At 44.9% G+C, this 24,100-nt stretch overlaps 1 protein-coding gene across 1 annotated transcript in view; it reads left to right on the top strand.

Moving 5' to 3' along the window:
* The first annotated feature begins 8,056 nt into the window (after positions 1-8,056).
* The window catches only part of LOC126532021 (glycine receptor subunit beta-type 4-like), a 29,539-nt gene continuing 13,495 nt past the window's right edge, over positions 8,057-24,100 (top strand). The window contains exons 1-4 of the mRNA XM_055070491.1: positions 8,057-8,092; positions 10,255-10,399; positions 11,381-11,448; positions 12,969-13,213. Of these exons, the coding sequence (XP_054926466.1) occupies positions 8,057-8,092; positions 10,255-10,399; positions 11,381-11,448; positions 12,969-13,213 (494 nt within the window). The remainder of the gene's footprint in view (positions 8,093-10,254; positions 10,400-11,380; positions 11,449-12,968; positions 13,214-24,100) is intronic.

The raw sequence follows: 24,100 nt of genomic DNA, 5'->3' as shown, positions 1-24,100 counted from the left end.
CCGCCTGATCATCCCGCCGCTTCCCAAAAACATGCACCCGACGCACCACGCCGCGAGACGCAACAAACGAGCAAGAGACCTTCAGAAGAAGTTTGGCAACAGCAACGAGGCGGTGTACGTAGACGCCGCGCGATATGAAGGAGAGAAAAACGCACACGCGATCGCGGTTGTAGACCGCACGGGAAAGTGCCTCGCGAGCGCTACAGTGACCACGGGACACACGGAGGCGGCCGAAGAAGCCGCAATAGCCCTAGCACTGGCCACGGTGCCTAGTGCTGCGATCGTGATCAGCGACTCGCAGGCAGCAATCCGCGGCTTCGCGCGCGGTCGCGTCTCGCGGGAAGCGGTCCGCATACTCCAAATTTATGACGACGGCGACTCGTCATCGCCCTCGCAACCCCAAAATTCTACAGTCTTCCTCCTCTGGACCCCGGCACACACCGATGTCCCGCTCGCGGGCAACGAGGCGGCCCACGCCACGGCTCGAGGTCTCACACGCCGAGCCGCCGCAGATTATGTGGCCGCCGCCCCCGCCCCCGAGAGCGGGGCATCGGATCTGCCTGATCGGGACACTACAACAGAAATGCGGCAACAAGAATCACAATGGGCGTGGGGCGATCGCCTGACCACGTTCAGAGATCTCACCCAACACTACAGACTCCAAAGACGCACATTCCCGCCACCACACGACAGGTTAAATAGGAATGAGGCCGTAACATTACGCTTGCTCCAGACAGGCAGCTACCCTAGCCCCGCGGTCCTACATCACATCTACCCAGGTTTATATCCAACAGATGCCTGTAAAGCTTGCGGACAGCGAGCAACGCTGCGACATATGCTGTGGGAATGTGCCGGCAACCACGGTAATGGGACCACATCCGTTCGCGACGCGTCCGTAATCGCGGCCGTTACCACAGTACGGGAAGCCTCGAGCTCGCTTCTCCCCGACGCCGCCCCAGCTGCGGGGCCCGCCGGGGACCTTCTCCATCGGCGTCGCCACCGCTGGGAGGCGGCTCTGAAAAGTTCAGAGTTGGCAGACCAGCTCTGGGCCGTCCGGCAAGCCAAAGATGCCGTCCGAGTCCAAGGACTTGGAGCCGCCACCTGAGGCCACCACAACGAAACTGCCGGCCATTCATTAATAAAGTTTCTTCTCTCTCTCTCTCTTCTATATTCGAAACGACAAAGAGATAATCATCCAGTCACGCGATGCAAGTTCTCTGTAGCGACTGGACGCATCCAAAGAACTGTTGCCGCAAGTATGCTGAGAGACGCCACCTTCTAAGTGATAAGTTTGAATTCACGGACATGTTTGTTCGTAAGTAGTGCCTCTCATGGCTCAACGCCTCCGCTGGCCACCCTCCCAATTAGCCGGCACCTGTTATATGAGCCGAATTAAGCATCTGAATTGCTCTGCCTGTGAAGGCACATGTGTTCTAAACAGAGAAACCAGACGTTGCATTTTGCGCTCGTTTATGTGTTAGCGCATGTGTGCTTTGCTTTTCTTTTTTATTTAACTAAATTTCTTCAAATATCATTTAACTTTCTCCACCACTCATTAAACAATGTTTCACGTGTCTCTTCGTGACCTTCTGCGATTGAAAGGACGGACGAGATCAGTTCTTTAAGCTTTGTGCTAGTCAATCTGACAAATATTTTTCTTTTCTTTTTCTTCTTTTTCTTCTTTTTCTTTTTCACTGAGGTAAGTTGCGCCATGACATTGCTTTGGCCACTTTTGCTGGGCCTTTCCGCTAATGCATCCGCTAATTGCATGGACTTGCCTCGCACTTTCTTGCGCTTTCGCATCCCATTTGCCCAGAGAGAGAGAAAAAGAGAAAGAAAGAAAAAGGACAGGCTCGGTCGCGGTCTTTGTGCAAGAACTGCTCGGATTTCTTTTTCCCCTTCTTTTTGGGGGATTTTGGTTATTTCGCGCTCAGCATCAGGTTTCGCTTCCTTGACTTGTCAACAGGAAATTGGGCAAGGTACCAGCGGGCCAGCTACCTTAGAGGTAAAAAGTTTCTTTATTAAAAACTCCGCTATTCCCCAGCCTCTACGGTGGTTTGCAGCCGAAAACATCGCCACGAACCTTTCGCTCGTCCAGGTGCCTCGAGCCGTAAGGATAATACGCGTACTTCACGACGTAATGAAAAGCCTGAGTGCTTATGAGATAGGTGGACGTCTCTTGGCAACGAACTCCTGTAACTATTCTAGTTGAGTGCAACGCAGCAAACAGTGGCAAGAATGGGCAGGTGCGTCTGTGCTCTGCTTACCAGAGATCTGAAAGAAAGAAAGAAAGAAAGAAAGAAAGAAAGAAAGAAAGAAAGAAAGAAAGAAAAAAAAAAGAAAGAAATGGTCTGCCCAACCGAGGAATCCTATTGATTCCTCCATTCCCCGTCAACGAAGTCCGTGTCGATTGTGGGTCTAAGTATGAAATACCATGAATGGCGCAACTACACTGGGTAAATACATGAAGCCACTTATTGGAAGTATGACAGTTTCGCACGTTGTAGCCACTAATTAAACACATAGCATTATACTCCGTGCCTCTCGTTCACCGACTATTTTATTTGTTTAATTATACGCTTACTATTCTCATTTCTCATTAGATCACTAAGTTCACTGAAACGTTTATCCTCAACTCGCATAACGGTAACTTCTCTATGACGCCGTTCAGTTGGTCGCTTGCGGCAACCAATCACAATCAGTGCAGTGATGTCATTTTGTGCGCATCAGCTCTTCAGACGACCACGACAGTGCGCTCTGGTGTAGCAAATGTTGCCATACCCTTATGAGGCTAGGCCTGTGTCTGTTGTAAGCTTTAACAGCAATGCATTAAAGTGCTGGCTACTTAATCGTAAAGGAGTAATTGCATGCTACAGCTCCCTGTTACAGTGTTATCGTATCCACAATAAAGTGCGCTCACTCCAGCAGAAGGAATAAGATAAATTACAATACACTGCGTCCGTTCAATAAAACACAGTGTAGTGCCTTATATACAGCGATAAGTAAATACTAGGGACGTTCGGGTAGCAAAATTTCCACGTTGGATAAAATACGAGATATTTTCTCATTTTTTAAGTGAAGTGAAATATAAAGACTGCACGGAGTCCGTTTGCCAAAAAAGGGTTTAGTTACATTACTTGCCGTTCACAAAAACACACCCGGTCAATTAGTAGTTTGTAAGTGACAAACAACTGCAAAGTGATGTATATATCTGGCGGTCCAATATACTGAATGTACTGAAACAATGGAAGAGCACGTGACCAGACGTATGTAGAAGGCTGCGTTCGCCGAACAAGCTAAGTGTAATACCATAACACCAAACACCGTTTTGAAGCCGTTTAAGCACAGCGACATTGGCAAAAAAAAAAAAGTAAAGCAGACTAGTACGCCCTAGCAGAATCACGAATTTCCAGCGAAGCTGTTTATTTCGAGCAGTGGCAACTATTGTTTTACTTGCCTGGAATTAAATCTCGTACGCGAAAACATTAACCGTATGTGACTGCTCCTTTTGAAACCTTGCCCGTATATAAGCTTTCCAGGACTTGCTAAAGAATTTTCCAAATGTAGTAGTCCTCCACAAACAATTTATTTCTCCAGGGCATTCATTGATCATAGTTTACCTTGCCCTCCCCCTCACCCCTGCCATATTCGATAAGTTTGATCTCGCTTGAGTTCGCAGTTCTCACAAGGCCATCGACCTGTCCGTGATCGGCGTTGTTCGTGAAACGTTACACTTATGAAGCTCCTTATAACTTGCGCGCGTAATTCGCGGCAAATGGAGTAATTAGTTCACACGATTCGTGCTTGTTCTTTATTTTTTGACAAATATAAACAATACACAACTTGTTAGTGCTCCCCGGGGACAGCGGAAAAACCAACTACAAACGTCGAATGATCGCGTGAAAATAATGAAAAAAATGCAGTGTTCAGCATTTGTTTGCGACGCTTTTAATTAGGCCATGAAGCTGAACACGTTGTCGCAATTTCGCATAAGGGGGTCCACCTAATGTGGACCCCCTTTTTGCGACACATGAACATGCTGTTATCTACAGGTACGTCGACACATTTGAAAGCATAGATGATAGTGGCCATAAAAAACTTTTTAACATTCTTGAAAAATATTTTTTACAAAAGACGTATTTTATCCACAACTGTTTAACTTCGCACAGAGGTTTCCGATAGCCTTCAGCCGAATTTAGCTAAATTTAATCTCGGTGGTATATGTAGTTCTGTCAGATCAACACGCTAAATTATGCGCCTCTCGTTAGACCCTTTCATAACACTGGAAAACATTTGCATACGTAATTTATCGCCAAGGCAGAATTTAACCCACTCACTTTCAACTTTTCCTACACGTCATCCATTAGCGGCCCCTTATACTGTCCCCGAACATAAAAAGCTACTTTGTTTATGTCGCCGAGGACATCAGGTAAATGTGCTTTCAAGCGTGAAAAATATAAAACGAAAGAACGAGGAGAAACAAATTACTTTAGCGCTAATAAATAAGCAGGCACATGAAGATTGCGTTTATCATTGCAATTAACATGCTTCAAGTTTGTATAAAATTGAGTTTTCTTTTTTTTTTTTTAGCGCAACGACCTGCTGGCACATAGGGAAACACACCTGAAAACCGTAGCGTGTAACATTCAAGCATTTGCTAAAGCAACTTTTTACAAATGCTGTAATTGATGTCCATGCGTTTAACATGGCACACGAATTTTCAATAGCGTACACTCTAAACTGTGTGAAATTGGTTTTGCAGAAATTTTTGGTTGCAAAAGACGTAATCAAGCCACGCTGTTTAAATTTTGCCGTACGCATTACTCAACACCTTACCCTTAGTTTCGTCGAATATAAACAACCTGGCGCCTATAGTTCATTGATGACACCAGATTAGCAAAGTGCCATTCCTGGTACCAGGCATGGAAAAACCGAACAAAACAAAAAAACGAGGGTTCAGTAATTATTTGCAACGCTTCTACTACAGGCAGGAAAGCTAAAATTTCGGGACGCATTGCGGGTAACATTTCCCGGATTGCTACAAAATGTTATGATATTTTTTTCATGCAGAGGTCTATCGGGAGACAAGGGAAACGTAGTTGAAAACGACAGCGTGACAGTTTCGAGCACTTGTTGAAATATATTTTCACAAAGGCAGCAATTGATGCACACGCGTTTAACTTCGCAAACAATTTGCGATGGCATTCCCTCTATAAATTCGCATAACTTAGTTTTCCTGACATTTGTTGTTACGCCAAGGCAGCTCGTAACCTTGGGCGCTGGTGGTAAAACGTACTTATAAAGCTCCGGAGTACTTCAATACATAATTTATTGTAGAAGGCGTAATTAAGTCACGCACTTTAAATTTTGCCGCACAGATTACGCAACACCTTCCCGATAGCCTCTTTGAATATAAACAACGTGGCTTGTGCAGTTCAATGATTGCACCAGAAAAGCAAAGTGCATTCCTCGTTGTCGCGCATGACAGTGACAGTGACAAGAACTTTATTAGAGTGTCCTGAGGAACTTGATTGGGGGGAACCGAAGGCTCCCCGATCAAGTTGGTGGCTCCGCCCACGACGGGACAGGGAGATGGTGACTCTCCGCGACGTCGCGGGCACTCTGGACGGCTTGCAGTTGGTTTGGGAAATCCGAGCTCTTCAGCAAGGCGTCCCACTTGGACTTGTTATGATGTCGAAGCCCGCGTTGTACGGGCACAGCCAGAGCATGTGGTCGAAGGAGCAGCACGCGTGACCGCATTTGGAGCACGATTGCGGAAAGTTCGGGTCTATCCAACTAAGCGCTCTCGGGGTGAGGTACGATCTCGTCTGTAAAAGCCTGAAAGTAACAGCCTGAGCCCTGTTCAGTTTTGGGCTGGGGGGAGGGAATTTTCTCCGGCTGTGTCTGCAATGTGACGTAATTTCGTGAAAGGTTGTAAGTTTATCTTTGAAGGGGCAATCCTGCGGGAGAGCCGGACCGCTAGCTCGGGCGCGGTTCGTGAATTCACGCGCCAGGCAGTTGGCCCGCTCGTTAGGGTTGCAACCCGCTCGGTTAGTTGCACCGTCCATGTGGGCCGGGAACCATGCTATGGTATGACCTGCAGTTTCTTCTCGCGTATTAATACGAAAGCATCTGTTAACGATGTCGGCTGCGTGTTTACAAACTAGAGCGGACGAGAAAGCCCTGACCGCCGTGCGCGAGTCGGAGAAAATGGACGCCGGGCCTTTTGCAGTTTGAAGAGCCAAGGCTATCGCGGTTTCCTCCGCCTCGTTCGCGTGTTTAGCGTTGATTGATGCGGCGCTGATAAATGTTCCGCGCGCGTCAACGACCGTGATTGCAAACCTGTTTTCGCTGCCATATTTGTCGGCGTCGACGAAGAATGCATCTGCACCGTAAGGATCGATTCGTCGAAGGATGGCCCTAGCCCGCGCTCTTCTGCGACCTTCGTTATATATTGGGTGGATTTTCCTCGGCACGGGCTCAACCTTTATACCTTCACGGGCTAATTTAGACAGGGGGTGTTGGTTGAGCGGTGCCTGTATAGGGAGTTGACCAGCTTCATCAAGAATCTTGATTCCCGGCTTAGTTGACGAAAGCCTGGAGATCTGTGCAATAAACTGTGCTTCAATTAATTCGTCTGTGCTATTGTGAATTCCGAGTTCAAGTAGTTTTAATGTGCTAGCGGATTGTGGAATACCGAGTATTCTTTTGACGCCGGACCTGATGAGCGTGTCGAGTTTGTTCTTTTCAATTTTCCTCCATTTGAGGTACGGTGCCGTGTATGTAATGTGACTGATGAAGAAAGCTTGGAATACCCTGAGTAGGTTGTCCTCCTTGAGTCCCCCCCCTTTTGCTTGCGATTCTAGTTATGAGTCTTAGTATATTTTTCGCCTGCGCGCCCAGCTTGTTTAGAGCTTCTGCATTACAGCCTTTGGCGTTGATTAAATGTCCTAAAATTTTGATGGAGTTCACCGTCGGAACGGGGTGCCCTTCTTGTGTTGTAATTTCGACTGGCAGCGTTTCCAGAGGCTCGAGTTTCCTAACGCCCTGCCTCGACTTTCTGTAAAGGAGAAGTTCGGATTTGGTATGAAAAAAGAAAAAAAAAGAGACCGGTCGATAATTATTGGTAACGTTCCTAATTAAGCCCCCAATTCAACAATTTTAAACGTATTGTAGTTATTACGTCCCCTATTTTCACTGAATTTTTAAGTTTGTGTCTTTCGCCGCTGTTTTAGGACCCTGGGAACCAAATTTCGTGAGTTATCTAGCTCCTTCAGAAAACCGTGAGAGTTGGCCTTTAAGGCCTTGAGGTGCTCCTGCATACGCAAAAATTGTTCTTCCTAAATTGAGCGAACAGATTCGTTGGCTGTCTTAAAGCGATACATCCTTATTTGAGTGACTGAAGATTGTTGAGCAGGAATTATCTGCACCACCCACTCGTTCTCTCAGGAACTCTATGGTGCCTCTGCGTATAACAAACGCGGCCCTCCTGAGGTCTGATCATTCGAAATAGTGACAGTTGGATTGTTCCATGCGACTGGTGCAGTGATTGTGGTCCCTAATAATTGAAGAGAAACGAACGTTTGACAATTTTTACATTTTTTTTTTTCGGTCATATACAGATCGAACAGCAATAATCGTACGATTCGTTTTCGAAACTGCGAATAGTCGCACCTTGGTAAATACATGATATTGCAGTTGAATCACGCAGGTGTGGACATTCGACACGGTAAGGACGACGATGATTGACCGCCCAATCTTGCTCCATTAGCTCAAGCATCACGAGCACTGGCCTAGACGAATGGCATGCCGTGTGACCCACTATACGGTTGCTGCAAGCGCATATGCATTTTATTTTATTCATTACCTAGCGCGAACATCCAAGGGCGTATGAACAAAAGCAGGAGGCGTCCATCAATTTATCCCGCGCGCTTGTTTTGAAGCCGCTGACGCCAGAAGTATCACGAAGGACTCTACGAACGCTAGTGATGCGCTTGTGCCGATGCCGGCTTGAGGCGTTGTTGATGTACATCGCCGTTTTCGTTTTTATCTGGCAATGCATCAACGAGACGCGGGCGATATCGCCAATAAGGTGAGTTAGTATTTCAGTAGCTTCTCGTACAAAGGATCTAAGCGTCATTATATCCCTGTGACAGCTGCTTCTGTGTGCTTAAATGCTACCTATGACAGCTAGTAAATATTAGTACAGAATGAGAACATACATGTTACCTACACTTGTACCTGAATCAACAGTGGCCTTTGACATTGGTCTTTCTTATGCAGACCACTTAGCATAGCTAACGATTAACGTACAATTGACCTACCGCATCTGTGATTCACCCTTTCCAGCACCTCTAGAGGTGGTGGCCAACATGGGGGGGGGGGAATAGAGGGGATGGAGGAGTCAAGGAAACACGCGCATCTCAAGGAGCAAGTGGCTTACGAGCCTTCAGCGTCGCTCCGCACGTTCCGTGGCCTTTCTAGAGAACCTCAACGTCAAGCGTGAGACCACGTTAACGTCAGCTACGTTACATGTCGCCGAATTAAGGACACCACGAGCACCGTATAGTCACTGTTTAGACCCTCAACTTGCAAATGACAAGCGCTGCAGAAGTTTGCGACGGAAACGGTGCCACGAAAAATTAAGTACATTTTTTTGTCGTACTTCATGTGCTTATAGTTAGGTGCACGTTAAAGAACCCCAGGTGGTCCAAATTAATCCGGAGTTCGCCACTATATGGCGTGCCTCATAATCAGATCATGGTTTTGGCACGTAAAATTCCATAATTTATTTTTTGTCGTATTTTAGAAACTATAATGTTAGAGTAGGGCTAGTCAAATGTTCAGTACGGTACCGCGCAGGGATAAACGGAGCTAGCGCTGACAGTCATATTTCTACTTAAAATAAACATCATGTGCATTCGCAAGGAGAGATATGTTTCGCGGCGTCATTTTATATATGCAATGCTTTTCGAATATCTTAAAACCACAAGAAAACATGGGAAGATGTGACAGGTATTCTTGTTCGTAACTACTGTTCACCATTGCACGGCAGCCTTTGCTAACAATAGGTTCGACATCACGACTAGCTGGCATCTGCTGGTACACGAACAGTTCTAATGTAAATACAGTGTTCAACGATTGAAACGCGATGCTCAGAGCACGTGGCTGAGCACCGTACATTTTTGTGAATACGGGTCCACTTTAATAGTGCCGAGTAAGAATAAGCACGCGATGGTGAGCTGCGCCAGCGTGGGCTGTCTCGACTGTCTGCGTGTGCGATAGCCTTGTAACCTGCCATAAGGCTACATTGTGAAAAGCATACGCTATAGGGCCACAATATGTAACAAAATTATTTTGCCTAAATCGTATATTTTTGTAGAAAAAAAAACAGCTCTTCGCTTTAGCAGGATTCACCGGCTCCTCTTGAACTCCTTTTCAACGGGGCATCGCAATTAACGTATAAAAAGAAATAAGCAAAATAGAAACACTAAATTCGATGCAGCATTCGACAAAGTAACCAAAACAGCAACAGAAGTCATTTTTATTTTTGTTGAAGTACCCGCTACGCACGACCAAGTCCTTGCTCCAACTCTTTCCGATTCCCAGCTCTATCTACCACAACTTCTGTCATTTCTTAACCTTTGAAAAATGGTGCAGGCTAATCTTCACCGATATTGCACTCGTTCTGCGCTGTCATAGCGAACACGCGGCTGTTTCTCGCCTCTCGGTCGTATGTGACCATTCCGAAAAGCGGTGAACGCTGAGGCAACCGCATAAGTCGGTAGCTCATCACCGCTCTAAGGCTTCGAATAAAATCCGCGCGGCGGCGCCAGCGTTTCCGGAAAGTGTGAATACTTAGCACTACTAGGATCTGTTCTATTGCTTTGCCATAAAAATTAGCACAAGTACTCTTAATGTTGCACTGAAAATGAATCTTGACCCGTATTTGCGCAAACTTTATTATGCCAGAAGTGTTCGTAAGAGCGAATTGCAGCCAGTCGTGACGTAGGACACATGTTTTTGCAAGGACTACCGGATAATGGCAAACAGTACTCAGGAACGAAAAGCTTTGTGAATTCAGTCCCCGATTCTTTCGTCCAGCAGCAATTTCCGTGCACAGCTTGGCTACGAAGTACAAGTACCTGCGGAGCAAAGAGACGGGCATTTAGCTCAAAAAACAGCTTTGTATATATTTTTTTTTCTTGCTAGCCCGATACCTAACTTAAACTTTTTTTTTGCAGCTTTTCGCAGGATCACGTACACTGGTTGGAACCGCAGCACCACCACCACAAGGTGCACGAGAGCCGCGTGGCGATGGGCGATTTCCCGGAACTTCCATTTCTGGACGAAATACTCGAGCACTACGACCGCCGCGCTTGGCCCACCTTCGGAACGCGTGAGTGCCCGAGGTGGAGTGGTTTAGTTCAAGACTCCTGTTAGCCGGAAACCAGTTCCGCCGGCCCCTCTAATATGCTCTGAAACCTTCGGGTTTATCGTCCTGAAACTGCACATACGACGAACGCCGCAGTGGAGGAGGGCTCCGGATTCTATTCAACCACTTGAGTTTTTTTAAACGTGCACCGAAATGCCGGCACACCAGCGTTTTTGCATTCCGCCTCCATCGGTATACGACGGTCGCGGCTGCCACTAATGGGTGTTAAGTTGGCCTGTCATCCGTACAGAAGCTAAGCTCATTTGTCAATCATACTATGCTAAATTCAAAAGAGAGAGAGGGAGAGAGGTTTATTGCAGCTAGATATTCCTAAATTAGACTCTTTTGGTGTTACGACTTAGTTAAAGCACGACACATGAAAAACAAGGGCACATACAAATAACAGAACTACGACTACTGGATTATTACTCAAAAACACTTACTAATATGACTAAGGCATGCGCTAGGTAGACCTGTTGTATGAAGAATATAAAAAAACCTGAGAACCATAGTGGACATAGCAGCCCTCACAGTGCATGCATTTGCCATGCGCTTACTCTATGCTGGCGTATGAGTAATAAATAATCGCTGTATTTCAGTGCTGTGTATGTGGCGTTACTTTTACGTGCTCGTGCATACGAATGTGCAGCTTTGGCTGAGTCGTGAAGAACCAGCTAGTCCATCAATACTCATTATTCCAGTCTTCCACACAGCCACCATATAGGCGAAGTTTATACATCCCGAACATTGAACCTCCAATGAACAGGATGACGTGTAGCGCTGAGCTGCCAAACAAATAGCAGCAAGCCTGAATTTATTATTCAAAATCTCCTTAATGTTTTTTTTTATTGTTAGGTGTAATGAGCTTCCTCACTTCAATTAAGTTGTCTGCGTTTATAGCATTCCCAATAAATAAAAATATTCTTCCTATTGCCTCATTTCTAGCACTGCCAACTGAAGTAACCGTCTTCCTCGATGTATATGACATGGGACCCCTCAATTCGGCAAGCATGGTAAGTTGCCGCTCTTCCAACAAGCCATCAACGCCCCCCCCCCCCCCCCCCAATCTACTCACCCATCGTCTTACTTTTATTGTACAAAAGTAAAAAAAAATATATATAGGATGTGGTAGAGAGAGATAATATTTAATGGCAGAAATGTGGAGAGGTCGGCCTGAGCGAAGTGCCTCTAGCCTGCTACTCCACGCTGGGGAAGCGGTTTGGGGAATAACAGAGGTGGGATGAGAAGAGGAAAGAGGGTGGTGGTATGGTGAATATGATGAGGGCTGTACAGCATACTGTTTCTATGCGATGCGTGCGCGTACGCTTCGCAGCACAGCACAGTCATCTTCGCGGGCAGATGTGGAAGTTACTGCAGTGTAGCTAGGAGACTGTCACATAGCGTTCATAATTTTCGCCGCTGTTAGCGCCCCTGACGTATTTGCTAAGTTCACACATAAATATCAATTGTTACTAACCTCTTGGACGCTAATAATCTATAGAATTTTTCAGAAACAAGCGCGAAATAAGGCATTTGTTACAAACGCTAACACTACAGTTCAATTCACAATGCATGCGAAAATCTATCGCCCACCCCTCGCTTGCCCGGCAGCATCCGTCATGCATGGTTCATATCATAAAGCCAGCAATGTCGGACCAAACCTTGCGTGCACAACTTTACAGAACATCTAGTCCTTCTTGCGGGAAAGTACTTAAACTGCCAGGAAGTCTATAAAAATTGTCTCATCAAGACGTTTCTTTCGTCAAAACTTTCGCCTACTTGTTTGAGCACATGGTGTTGTTTTAAGCGCGTCGGCGTCTCAAGAGGCTTTGGCGACTCGAAGGACGGGCATTGGAAAGAGCACCTGGCGTCCCTCGGCGCCAAGACATTTGTGGAAAACGAAACTCGAAGCCCCTTGATAAGTTAACTGGACGCTACTTTTCACTGTGGCAGCGAAGGATCGCCTACAGGCTTCAGTAGCACCGGCGATGATGAATACACACGATATAGTAAGCGCGTATGTAAGGCTGACATTTCAAGTGAGTACATATTTTTGCCGATTCAGCGGACGAACCGGAAAGGCGGCCCAAAGCTTGCTTTTGCTTCGTTTTCTTTTTCTGCAAAATTTAAGTGGGTATTCGAGATGCGATAAGCGACGACGATATATAATCAATATTTCTAATAGTAAAATGAAATTAAACAAGCAGAGGGCTAGCAAGAGTGTGATTATCTTCTTACTTTTCCAGCATTCGCACTTTCTGTGCCTGCACCTAATCTAAGTGGCTGCCTTTCGCACATTTCCAGGGGCACAATTCACAAAACGTTTGTTTCATAATTGTTCTCCGTGATTGGTAGGCCCGCCTTCGTTAATTGTATGTCTAACATTATCATAGGCTGGCATCTGTTCTTACCGCCAGTTTTTGCGAATACGGGAAGCTGCGCTTGCGCAATCATATGTGGCGACGCGCGCGTTATATACACACAAGCCGTCAGTTATCTTCTAACCAGTTAAACTGCGCGTGCACTCACCAAAACGTCCCTCTCACAGGATTACGACCTCGACGTGTACCTGCAGCAGTCGTGGTACGACCCCCGGCTGAGCCTGCTCCGTTTCGGCATCAACGAAACGGTGATGCTGAGCGGCGAGGCCATCACGGCGCTCATCTGGAAGCCCGACCTTTACTTCGCCAACGCCAAGCGGGCCACCGTGCACGACGTCACGGCGACGAACGAGTTAGTCCGGATAACTCCTGGTGGCTACGTTCTCTACGGGGTGAGGTGAGGACGCAACGCTGACGCTTGCGCTGGCCATCGCCGACGCAACAGAGGCGCCGCAGGTGCTCGTAAGCCCTGGGCGAGAGAAAGCGATGGTAAAAGCGCTGTTCGGAGATCGCTTATTCGCCACTGTGGTTGCTGGAACTGTCTTTGCAAGCGCGGCCAATTCCGCGGACGTGCTAGAGGAGCTACTTCCCCCACTACCTCCAGCACCGACACCACTGTACTGAACAGCTTAAGGTGTAAGATTCTACTTTCGTTTGCTAGATCCCGGCAGGACATTCCAAGATGGTTCGCCTTATTTAAAGGTCGGATGTAGAAGTGTCATTTAGGATATGTGAACCCCTCTTGGTAATTTTTGCAGACAGTTCAGTTAAGACGGAAGTCTAATTAAGCTACTTTCAAATAGCAAAACTCCACTGTAGCGCTCGAGGGCATCTATGGCGACGGCCATGGTAGCCCTCTCAACCAGGTTCAAACCAAAGGCACCCTGAAACATCTCACCTCGAAGTCTGTATTCTTCTTTTTCTTCTATGTTGCTGTTGCTCTCCTCTAGACTTTGCAAGCACGCTGTATCACACGCATTTGAAAGGGATGACGGGAGTTGGCCTGAAGCTAAATCTTCCTTTTAAAGGAAGCTTTAGCTCGACGCCAACTCCTGTTATCCTGTTCAAATGCATGTGAAACGCAGACATGCTTTTATGAAACAACCTCTGCACCGCCCATAATGTACGTTGTTGCATCGGAAAGAAAAAGTCATACTACGGTGACTCTAAGAAGTAGAATTTTGTTGCGGAGATTAACCATGTTTTACACAAATTCTCCAAAAATGGTCCGTCAAATAAAATTGAAGCACGAAGTTTACGAATCTGTCACTTTGCATCAAGAACAGCTATTGCACTTCAGTAAACTGCATCCGTTAGAGCATTTAAATTGGACAACTTTGATACACGACTTCCCAGCGCGCGTGATTTTATTTTTTGCCTTATTTATACTGGCGACCCCCTGGTGGATCATAAAAGTAAGGGCATGTACTTTATTTGCAAGTAAATAGCGCGACCACATATATAACCTGAGGGGTACTACCGCTCTCTAAGAGAGAAATATATATATATATATATATATATATATATATATATATATATATATATATATATATATATATATATATATATATATATATTACGATTATAACAAGAAGTTATGCCACAAAGCAACCGGAAACGACGCATAAAAGCGGAGACGACCGGCTTTGTCACTGTCGGCGAGAACGCTGTCGTCCTCCATGACATCAACCAAGGTTATTAGACAAATGACTTTAGAAATGCCCGTTGAATATTAGAGCACGAGCAAGCTTTTCACGTATTGCCCGGTGACGCATCGCGCGACTTCGAAGACCGCTCACTCGACGCGCTTGCAAAAACCGCCGATCGCCTTGCTCAAGGTTGCGATTATTACGACGTATCCCCATTTTTGCGACACTAATAGCGTTCTAAATCAGAATAACGGCGTCACAAAGCGTACAGTGCCAACTGTCAACTCGGCAAGAAGGCGAAAATAGCAGAAAAAGAATGACGCGTTACATTCGTGTCACGAACCCCAATCCAACGCGAGGCGCGTTCTCAGGCTAGAAACTTCAAAAACTTCAAATATAACATAGGCAATCTTACCATATGACGTAAGAATGTGCAAAAATGTGATTCCACAAAATAGATATTCAATATGCATAGGTAAATAGTATACTAAGTCTAAATAATCGGAAATGACAGTTAACAGAAAGGAAAATGACAGAAAGGAAAAGTTAACATTAAACCAAGTGAGAATAACTTATAAGGTTTCTATTAGTATAGCACACGTAAAAAATGAGGTATACAATAAGTTGCAGAACAAGTAATAATTTTAAAGTATAATTCTTTTTCAATTAATGATAAAGAATAGTTCATGCTTTGCTGTTGGCAAAAGAAGAATCCGGCTGGTTCCTTTCAGGTGTGAATAAAGGGAAAAAGGAATAATCACAACTTTCTGCTTGACATGAGAGTTCGTTTAGCCTTAGGGAATGTTTATAACGTGTGGGTTGTGTCTGTCTTAAGTGTGTGTTTAGAACTGTCTATTCCTAATTGGCTATGTCTTAGTTGGTATACATGAACTTTAGTGGCGCAAGCTTGACTTAATTTTCTAAAGTGAGATTACTGGCTTGTTTCATGGTATTGTTACAGCGTAATTAGCAATTGTCACTGTGTCTCCGAGGGCATTGTAAATGTTCTCACTAATTAGCGCCACATTTCGGAGTGGTGTACATACATCAACTTTGTCCGGTTTAGATGTGTGATTCATTCGGTACAGGTTACAGATTTGTTACATCAACTTGCTGCGCCACTGTGTGCATCGTGCCACGATGGTGACGACAAATACGATCTGCTCGAGAGGTGCGCGCAGGCTCTATAGACGACTGCGTTCCCTATTCTCGGGTGTGCCCAAAGAGTGCGAAAGGACGACCTCTCTCAATTAAAGCTCCCATTCTCAGTGAAACGCGACACTGGTGGAGGTACGGGTATTTTGCACTCATCGCATGATGATCAGACTCCTTCGAGCGACCATTGATCGAGACGCCTGTGGACCGGGCAAGCTGCCGCCTGCAAGGTCTGAGCTAAGAATTCGGTATCCTGAAAGGACCAGCCCTGTCAACAATCACCTCTGCACGCCCCATTCTCGGGTGTGCCGATAGAGTGCGACACGACGACCTCTAGCAATTAAAACTCCCATTCGCAGTGAACCGCGACAATATTTTATTGCTTGGTTCCAGCGCTGTAAACTTCATACTTGGAGGTGTTGAAAAAATGCCAGTTTCTTGAACTCCAAAAACATAGTATGGCGTAAGTAGAATATGTGCTTCCTATAGAGTCACTATATGCGCTACTCTCAATCAATCAGCCAATCAATCGATTAACCAATCAATCAATCAATTCTTATTACATATAATATAAGTACATTTAGTTATGAAATATATAAAGAAGGAGGTCTCATGGTCAAAAACTATGAGGGTGAGAACTCCTGTTAGTACTTACAAGAAAGTAAGACTTGTTATTCCAGCAAACATAAAATTGATGTATACGTGGTTAAAACATGAGCATGAAAGAAAAGAAAAAAGAAAGAGATACCTAAAATATATAGTAAGTCATCTTTATACATATTGAAAAAACGCGTGCAAATCGAATTTATATGAACTAGTGACAGAATATTCTTTAAGGTTAGTGGGTAAGATATTCCATAGTGAAGTTGAGGCAAAATTAGTTTGACTTTTCTATAATTAGTTCCCGCTTCAGGCAACAAAAAGTTATTCTGGGAAGCAAATGCTGTGCAAGCGACATGGTGGAACTGATATGGGTTAATCAGGGCTATTGCGAGTTTACCATTGACTAATTTGTAAAATAAAAGTGCCGAGGGAGTATTTGTTTAACTTATCCAGTGGTAGTATGTTGTGATCACAAAGCAACAAGGAAGCATTCACTGTAGGATTGTTAAATGTCATTATTGTGTTGTCCAAGTACTCAGCAGGTTTTAGGAAACAGATGCACAATGGATGCAATATTGGATACAGTAACCTGTGTGCAACAAGAATGTGTATGTCGAAACTTCACGATAGCAATATTCCTAGACATCAAGAGGGCATTTGACACTGTTAGTCACGTTCATGTTCTGCTAAGTATGTTAGAACTCGGAATGTCTGGCAGGTCTTTGCGATGGATTTCTGAATTTTTATCAGGTTGCAAAATATTCAATCAGACGAGTGAAGGAAATAGTGCTGAGCATGTTTCCGAGCAGGAAGTACCACAGGGAAGCGTACTCAGCTCTTTTCTTTTTAACTGCGTCATGGCTGATTTAACAAGAAGACTGCCATCACAGTTAAGATTTTGGCTGCATGCAGATGATGCGTGTACTTGAACATCTGGGTTTAATGTTCAATTACTCCAGATAACATCGCAAGACGGCATAAATATGATTAACCAATTGTTGAGGGGAAGAGGAACGGTTCTATCAGACGCAAAGACAGCTGTATTGCCTTTCACTGAATCACGAAATACTCAGCAAATGAATGTAGCCAACAAAGTTGGTTCCTAGACATGAGAATACAATTAATATTGACCGCATTAAGAAAACTCAGATAAGTTAAGCATTCAGATAAGTGGCGAATTAAGAGCAAACACTCGGCAACCGAGAAATGTAGGAGGTCGCTACGGTGCTAAACAACAGGGCAGCCACACTGCGTTTAGCAGCGAGGGATTACCTTTTCGCGAATGTAAACATTGTTCTTCCTTTGTCCGTTCGGTCGAAACTCGCGATGCTTCGGGGCAGCGCCAATGACTACGCTTCCTAACCCTTCGGGAACAAACAGCGGTAATGGAAGCATCCTGCGATTGCTTGGACGCGTACTTAGCTCCCAGTGCGAGCCTCCTTAGTTCTCCCAAGGTACCAGACACCTTCCCCTCGTTCATTTCACCACTACTGACCTATCCTAGACCGTAGACCCTCGGGCATTTCGTTGTTCTCGCAGGTTCTTGAGTTCTTGTTGGAAACAAGACCTGACACGCGACCTGTTTTCGCCACCTTGTTTATTTAATTTTTTTTTTCGATCATCGCGTCGGCATCCTTCCCACTTTTATCTACGCCAGGATATTCTCTATTGGATGGCTATCCTCACCAGAAGGCCTTCTATGCTGCTGATGTCTTACCTTCGGCCGCTAGCACTCGGTTTAGTTCGTTGATTTACGTGCATTTCTGTGGCCAAAAAAGCCTCGATGGTTTGCTGCCTAACAGTTGCTACGTTAATTTATTCCAAACCGCCGTAACTGCGACTTGGAAATTAGCCGTAAAGAAAGTACTTCTTCTAAAGAGTGTACATTTACACATTTGTTCAGGTGAATGGTGTGCTTTGCCGTAAACAGCGGCAAGAGCTTCACAGGCTTCCATGTCTTGGTTGCATTTCGCTAGGTCTGAAGTGAGAATCGACGTTAACATTTGCAGGGACCACATAACATTTACCTGCAGTGCTAGGCCTCACGTGATACAGAGAGCAACACTGAACCTGGCACCGGAACTACATATTGTCAACATCCTTGATATTTAATTGACACAGACCTCGGTGCTCACAACCCACTACTTAGGGCAAGTATTAGCATCATTTTGGATGAATCTCCGCACTTTCGGCCATATTACCACCAGTTAGTAAAACCAGTGTGGGCCATCAGTCAATATTTCTTTATTAAGTAGCCGAAACATTTTCTTTCGATAAGCAATGGTAACATGAACAAAAATACAGTAATTCCTTCTAATTAAAGCATTCACTGCGACGCATGTCACAGCCCACGGGTGGGCGACGGCAACTGTTATTCCTGCGCGGCTTTCAGGGGCTTAATTCCTGCAGTGCGCAAACGACATCTCGGGCTAGAATGCAAAGGTGGAGGAAAAATGTTTATTGCAGTGGCGCCAGCTCTCTGCCCCTTAAGAATGTCTTAAACAAATCCAACTCACTGGTGACTCACCGGTTGTTCACCAGGCGCAGGAATCGCTACTTCGAAACATGCTTCCACAGGGAACGCGTTAGTAGAGAGTTTTAGAATAGGGGCCCCAAACGTTTTGGGGCCCCAAAGAAATAGCGTCGAAGCCACTGCGCATGCGCGAGACGCAAACTACGTTTGGGTTTTGCGTTGGGAACGCTATTTCGCCGATTTAGCGGGAGCTCAAATAGCGTTCCCAAAAGCTTTGCGTCAACAAACATGGCGGCACCCATCGAAGCGACGGCTCTAACCTAGCACCAAACTGGGTTCGATTCGCGGTAATGCGTGAAGTTCGCAAGCTAGGAGAAGTGACTGCAGTTATCGCTTTCTCTCAACTAGCGTCTGTTGTGAAGATTGATTCATTAGATGCCTCTGATTCCGAATTCGAGTATGGATTTTATGGCTCGTAGGCCTAACACGGCTAAGCTTGGCTGGTGAAGGCACGTAAAGTTGGTTTTGTTGCTCCAAACTAAGCACAACTAATTGTTTGCTGCTTGAAGAATAACCTCTAAATTGTAATTAAACGCGAATACACGCAAGTCAGAATTACTATTCATATCATAAGATGGTATATTTTATTTAATTATTTTAAATCGTTTTTCTTAGACGCCGTAGTGGCGCTGCCAGCGCAAGACGCTATCTGCAAACGCAAATCCCTATTCTAAAACTCTTCACTCCTGCGTGCCCCAACGCTGACATCCGCAAAGCTCTTTGGGGCCCCAAAATATTGGGGCCCTTATTCTAAAGCTCTCTAGTGTTACCATGAAGCCTGTGATGCTGCCAGCCCTAAGATGGCGTCGATCGGGAATTCTAAAACGTGCACTTTGTTAAAGTCGCCATGATCTGGTTCATTCATTAGGTTGAACGCCCCGAATCTTAAGTAAGGCTATGACAAACACCGCAGTGGAGGGCTACGTATATACCTTGGCCACATGGCGTTCCTTAACGTGAACCTCCATCTCAGTAAATGAGCGCTTCGTCTCTGTCGAAACGCAGTCACCACTGCGGGGGATTTAACCCGCGACCATGCACGGGCTCAGCAGCGAAACGCCATAGGCACTACGTCACTGCGGCGGCTGAAGCTGCGGCATAGCTAGACTGCAATGACCCCGTCCCTTTCTGTAAACCCCGTCCCCTTCTGGTCACCGGTTTAACAGATCGAAGTCTCATGCAGAGTTAGAGAAAAAATACGGTATAGAGAATGCACGTACGTGTAGAATGTGTTTCGGAGACGATGTGCTTCAGGTTTCGTCCGAGGAGATTGTGGCGGTTTAATTTTAACCGATCTTCTTCCGGCGCATTTGGCCCGAACGACAGAATAGGCACACACAGAGCTGAACTCACAATTTAACTTGCCTGTCAGTAGGTGTAAATGCCCTTTACGTCAAGAACACACGAGACAGCAGAAGCCAGGTACAAAAAGAAATCAATCTGCAGAGAAAAAAAATCGGCGCGACACATGTCATTTATTTCAAGATAGAAAATGGCGCACTCTTCTCTTTCTGTTTGACAAGGGCATCGAAGCCTCACTGACGGATATTTATAGCGTTTGAAATGTTCTTCCGATTTTGTGATTTCTCTTGTAATTCTGTTTTTTTTTCTGCGTTATACGATTGCAATGCTTGATCAAAAATAGGCCGGAAACGACCAATCGCAATAACGCCCTCCTCTGCATGGTGCGGTTGCCGGCCACTGCTTGACCAAGGGACGTTACCTTACTGTGATCTGTCTGCCCTGCACTAGAGCGCCTGAATGGCCTTTCTGGTCACCTGTACACGTGACGTGATGCGTAATGGTGCCAGCAGTAAAACACGTTGTGGGGCTAGTTGGTGCATAGCTTTCAATAGATTAGGCGCCAAAAGTGACAGCACACAAGCGTGAGTGACAGATTAAGCGTGATTCCCTTTATCTTCAGTGTTCTCGCACGTGCGCATTCACATATTCAGTGTCCCTCTTTTTTCGTTCTCTCCTCATAGCTATATAATCAGCCACCTGTCATTTCAATAAACAGTTGCAAGTAGCGCCTTGTCCTGTCTGTATTTCTTCTTGTGTGCTGTCACTTCTGGCGCCTAATCTATTGAAAGGTGCCAGCAGCCTCATATGAGAAGCGACGCGCACGCATGTGTTCGACGTTCCTGTAACTTGTCTGGTCGTTCTAAATGAACACTCCGCCGGGCCGCTAATTATAAACAATAGCATCCGGACGGAACAGAGATCACAATATCCAAAACTCGCTCATCTCCCAATTTCGTAAAGGAGCGAGTTTGAACACCAAATGAAAAAGAAGTGTTACGGGAATATAAGAGCTCTAATAAAACCCTAATTAGGAAATAATACACTAAACAAACAAAACATGTTACAAAATATCAAAAAAATTAGAAATGGCAGTATTTAAAAATTTTTAAATTTATCAATGGCTGGCATACCATCGCAAGCCCGAGTCTGCAGCGCTCCTCGGCCATTTAACGCGCTTCCAGTGTCAAGTACATAGAGAACAGCGGCGGGATAAAAAAAAGTTGCCGCTCCAATTAAAGTAGCATTGGTGCACACTTATCCATTAGCGTAGCTTCTGGAAAATTCTTCATGAAATTTCGTCGTTGTTAGGGACATCAAGTGAATTGTATACTGTGCTATGTTGAAGAGGCAACGCCACCCTAATATGGAATTTCTATAGTTTCTTCTCTTCATCGTACGTACGTGAAACGAAGAACCGGGAATCTCTGTTGGTCGACTTTTTAATGCAACCGACGGGGACGATGATTTGGAATTATGCATGCTTTGTTTGACTGAAACCTTTCAATTTGTCGAAGCTAAAGCAGGCGTCAGCTAAACTGTAGGCGAACGCTCCAAGCCTCTTTACAAACGCGGCTCTTGAATTTCCATAATGAATCACGCTTTACGACCATGCAGGCTTAGAGGACAATTTCAATAGATTTAGGCTGACTTCAAATTGTCCTTGCAGGCGAATCGTTTCGCTAATAAGGGGTTGTTGATTGGCTGGGAAGTGTACGATCTAAAGCATGGAGTATTGGCTGTGCGAAAATAATTTGCCAAAAAGAAACCACCAACCAAGTTTTCGACTTCTGGTTAAATTACGTGAGGTTTAACTCGTTCCGTTCTGCACTGTTCGAGTGAGTCGTGTACGGACTTCGAAGGACAATCCCACTAAATATTTGGTCCTCGGCTTCGTGGCGCATATGAGCGTTTCATTTTGGAACTGCGTGCTGTCACTGTGGACAGTGCGGACAGGTGTACAATATATTCTTTCTTTTAAATTGCCGCCAACATATTAATTGTCACTGTGTATCGGTTTCTCCTGAAACACCTGTGGGGGCTGTATTTGTGAATGTAAAGCTAAAAGCAATATATATATATATATATATATATATATATATATATATATATATATATATATATATATATATATATATATATATATATATATATATATATATATATATATATATATGTAGTCATATCATAAGAAGCCAACACACACTGACGCCAAGGACAACATAGGAGAAATTACTTGTGCTTAAGTAATTTTTTCCTATGTTGTCCTTGGTGTCAGTGTGTGTTGGCTTCTTATAATATGACTAATAAAAATCGGGCCCCTCGGTTAAGCCCCTTTCTTCTCGTATATATATATATATATATATATAGGAAACAGCAAAACAAGAAGAGAGGAGATTACAGAAGCATCTATGAATTAGGGAGAGTAGCCGGCGCCATCTAACATGGTACCAGCACAATCTTGCGTTTTATTTCACTTTTCTTTCTTAGTTAGTTATTCATGGCCTGTTCATTTACCAGTGCATCCAGCTAGGAGATTTCCACAGCCACTCCCACTTTGCCTTTAGCGCCCTGTGTTGCTATACGCTGCTTAATATACCGGCCGCATTCCAGCTGGTAAGCTTCCTTGTTCCTAGTGCAACGCCTGCAACGCCAATGTCGGCCGCTCGGGACGCTGGTAGCTGCAAGGGTTGTGTTCCGGCCACGCAGCACGATTTGCTAGGCGTGCCATGTCGTGCCAACAAGTCGCACCCGCATACAGTTACAACATCGTCCAAGGAATTCTAGCCCAACGGGAGAGCTTGTTATTGCTGTCAATGTTCCGGTCGTCGGCTGAAACCTTCAATAAAACAATTGCAGCATAACTTCAAGGGCACATTGTCCGTTTTGTTGCTTGTGTGTCCCTACATATTAACCGCCTACGCAAAGGCTGATATATTGCAAACAAACTCATTTACATGTCTATCGATTAAAAGAATATGTCCCTGTACATTAAAAGACACAACGTGTGAAGGAAATGCTCTTGCAGTTTTTGCTCCTGAAGCCAGACACCGAAAATGTTGATTCTGCATTTGACGTAAATTCTCAAGAATTGCCGGAGTCGTTACGGCGGGTGTGTGAGGTAGCGTGCACTAAACGACATTGAAGAATCGGCTCCAAGGCAGCGCATGGGTCGTTGTGCGCATGTGCGATGTAGCACAAGGAATCGAACATTTCTGCAAACGTGTGCCCTGTTTTCAGTAATGTGCAGTTAATATTGTATTGTCCCGGAATCTACAGCAAATGCGGTTATGCTACTAAAAATGCAAAAAACTTTATGATATGTCTGGTTTTCACGGTTTCCTAAGAACACACGCTCACCCACGAAGTTTATTTTTTGAGAAAATGTACTTCGTTGAAGTACAATTGTATATAAAAGTATGTGCATAGAAAGTCACGCATTCATGCGCTGTGTTTCTGTGGTCTTTATTTAATATCAGCACCTCTTACACTATCTTGCACATATGTTCTTAACGCCGTAGTCGGGGTCTGAGGGTTATTATTGATCACCTGTGTGTTTTAGCGTGCAACATATAAGTCTAAGTTCACGACCGCTCTTACCCTTTGCTTTGAGCGAAATCCAGCCGCAGTGGCCGGGATCAAACCCACGACCTCGATATCAACAGCGTTGACAACTTTTTAATATAATACTCCCCATGGTCGTCATTTTTTTCTACGGTGAAGAAGCAAAAACAAATAATCAGTCATATATGATTGTCACACCGCATCGATTTCTTTGTATAATACTTGATAGGCAGCTATCCTGGGCACCCCACGTAAAAAAAAAACGAAAACGAGCTCAATGCGATCGTGATCTCTCCTTCATTACTAAACTTTATGCCAGTGTTACTTCTGCCATCCAAACATGCCCAGCTGAATTCATTTACCTGGTTGGTGACTTTAACTTCCCACACATTGACTGGCAGAATTTGTCAACTTCGCGTCGCACCTCAGCGGAGCTTATCAGACTTACTTTAGAGTTCAATTTTTTTTTTCAAGTGAT

Source organism: Dermacentor andersoni, chromosome 5 (genome assembly GCF_023375885.2).
Source record: "Dermacentor andersoni chromosome 5, qqDerAnde1_hic_scaffold, whole genome shotgun sequence".
NCBI lineage: Eukaryota > Metazoa > Arthropoda > Arachnida > Ixodida > Ixodidae > Dermacentor > Dermacentor andersoni.
The sequence above is the reverse complement of the archived record's forward strand: the minus strand, read 5'-3'. Positions and strand labels throughout refer to the sequence as shown.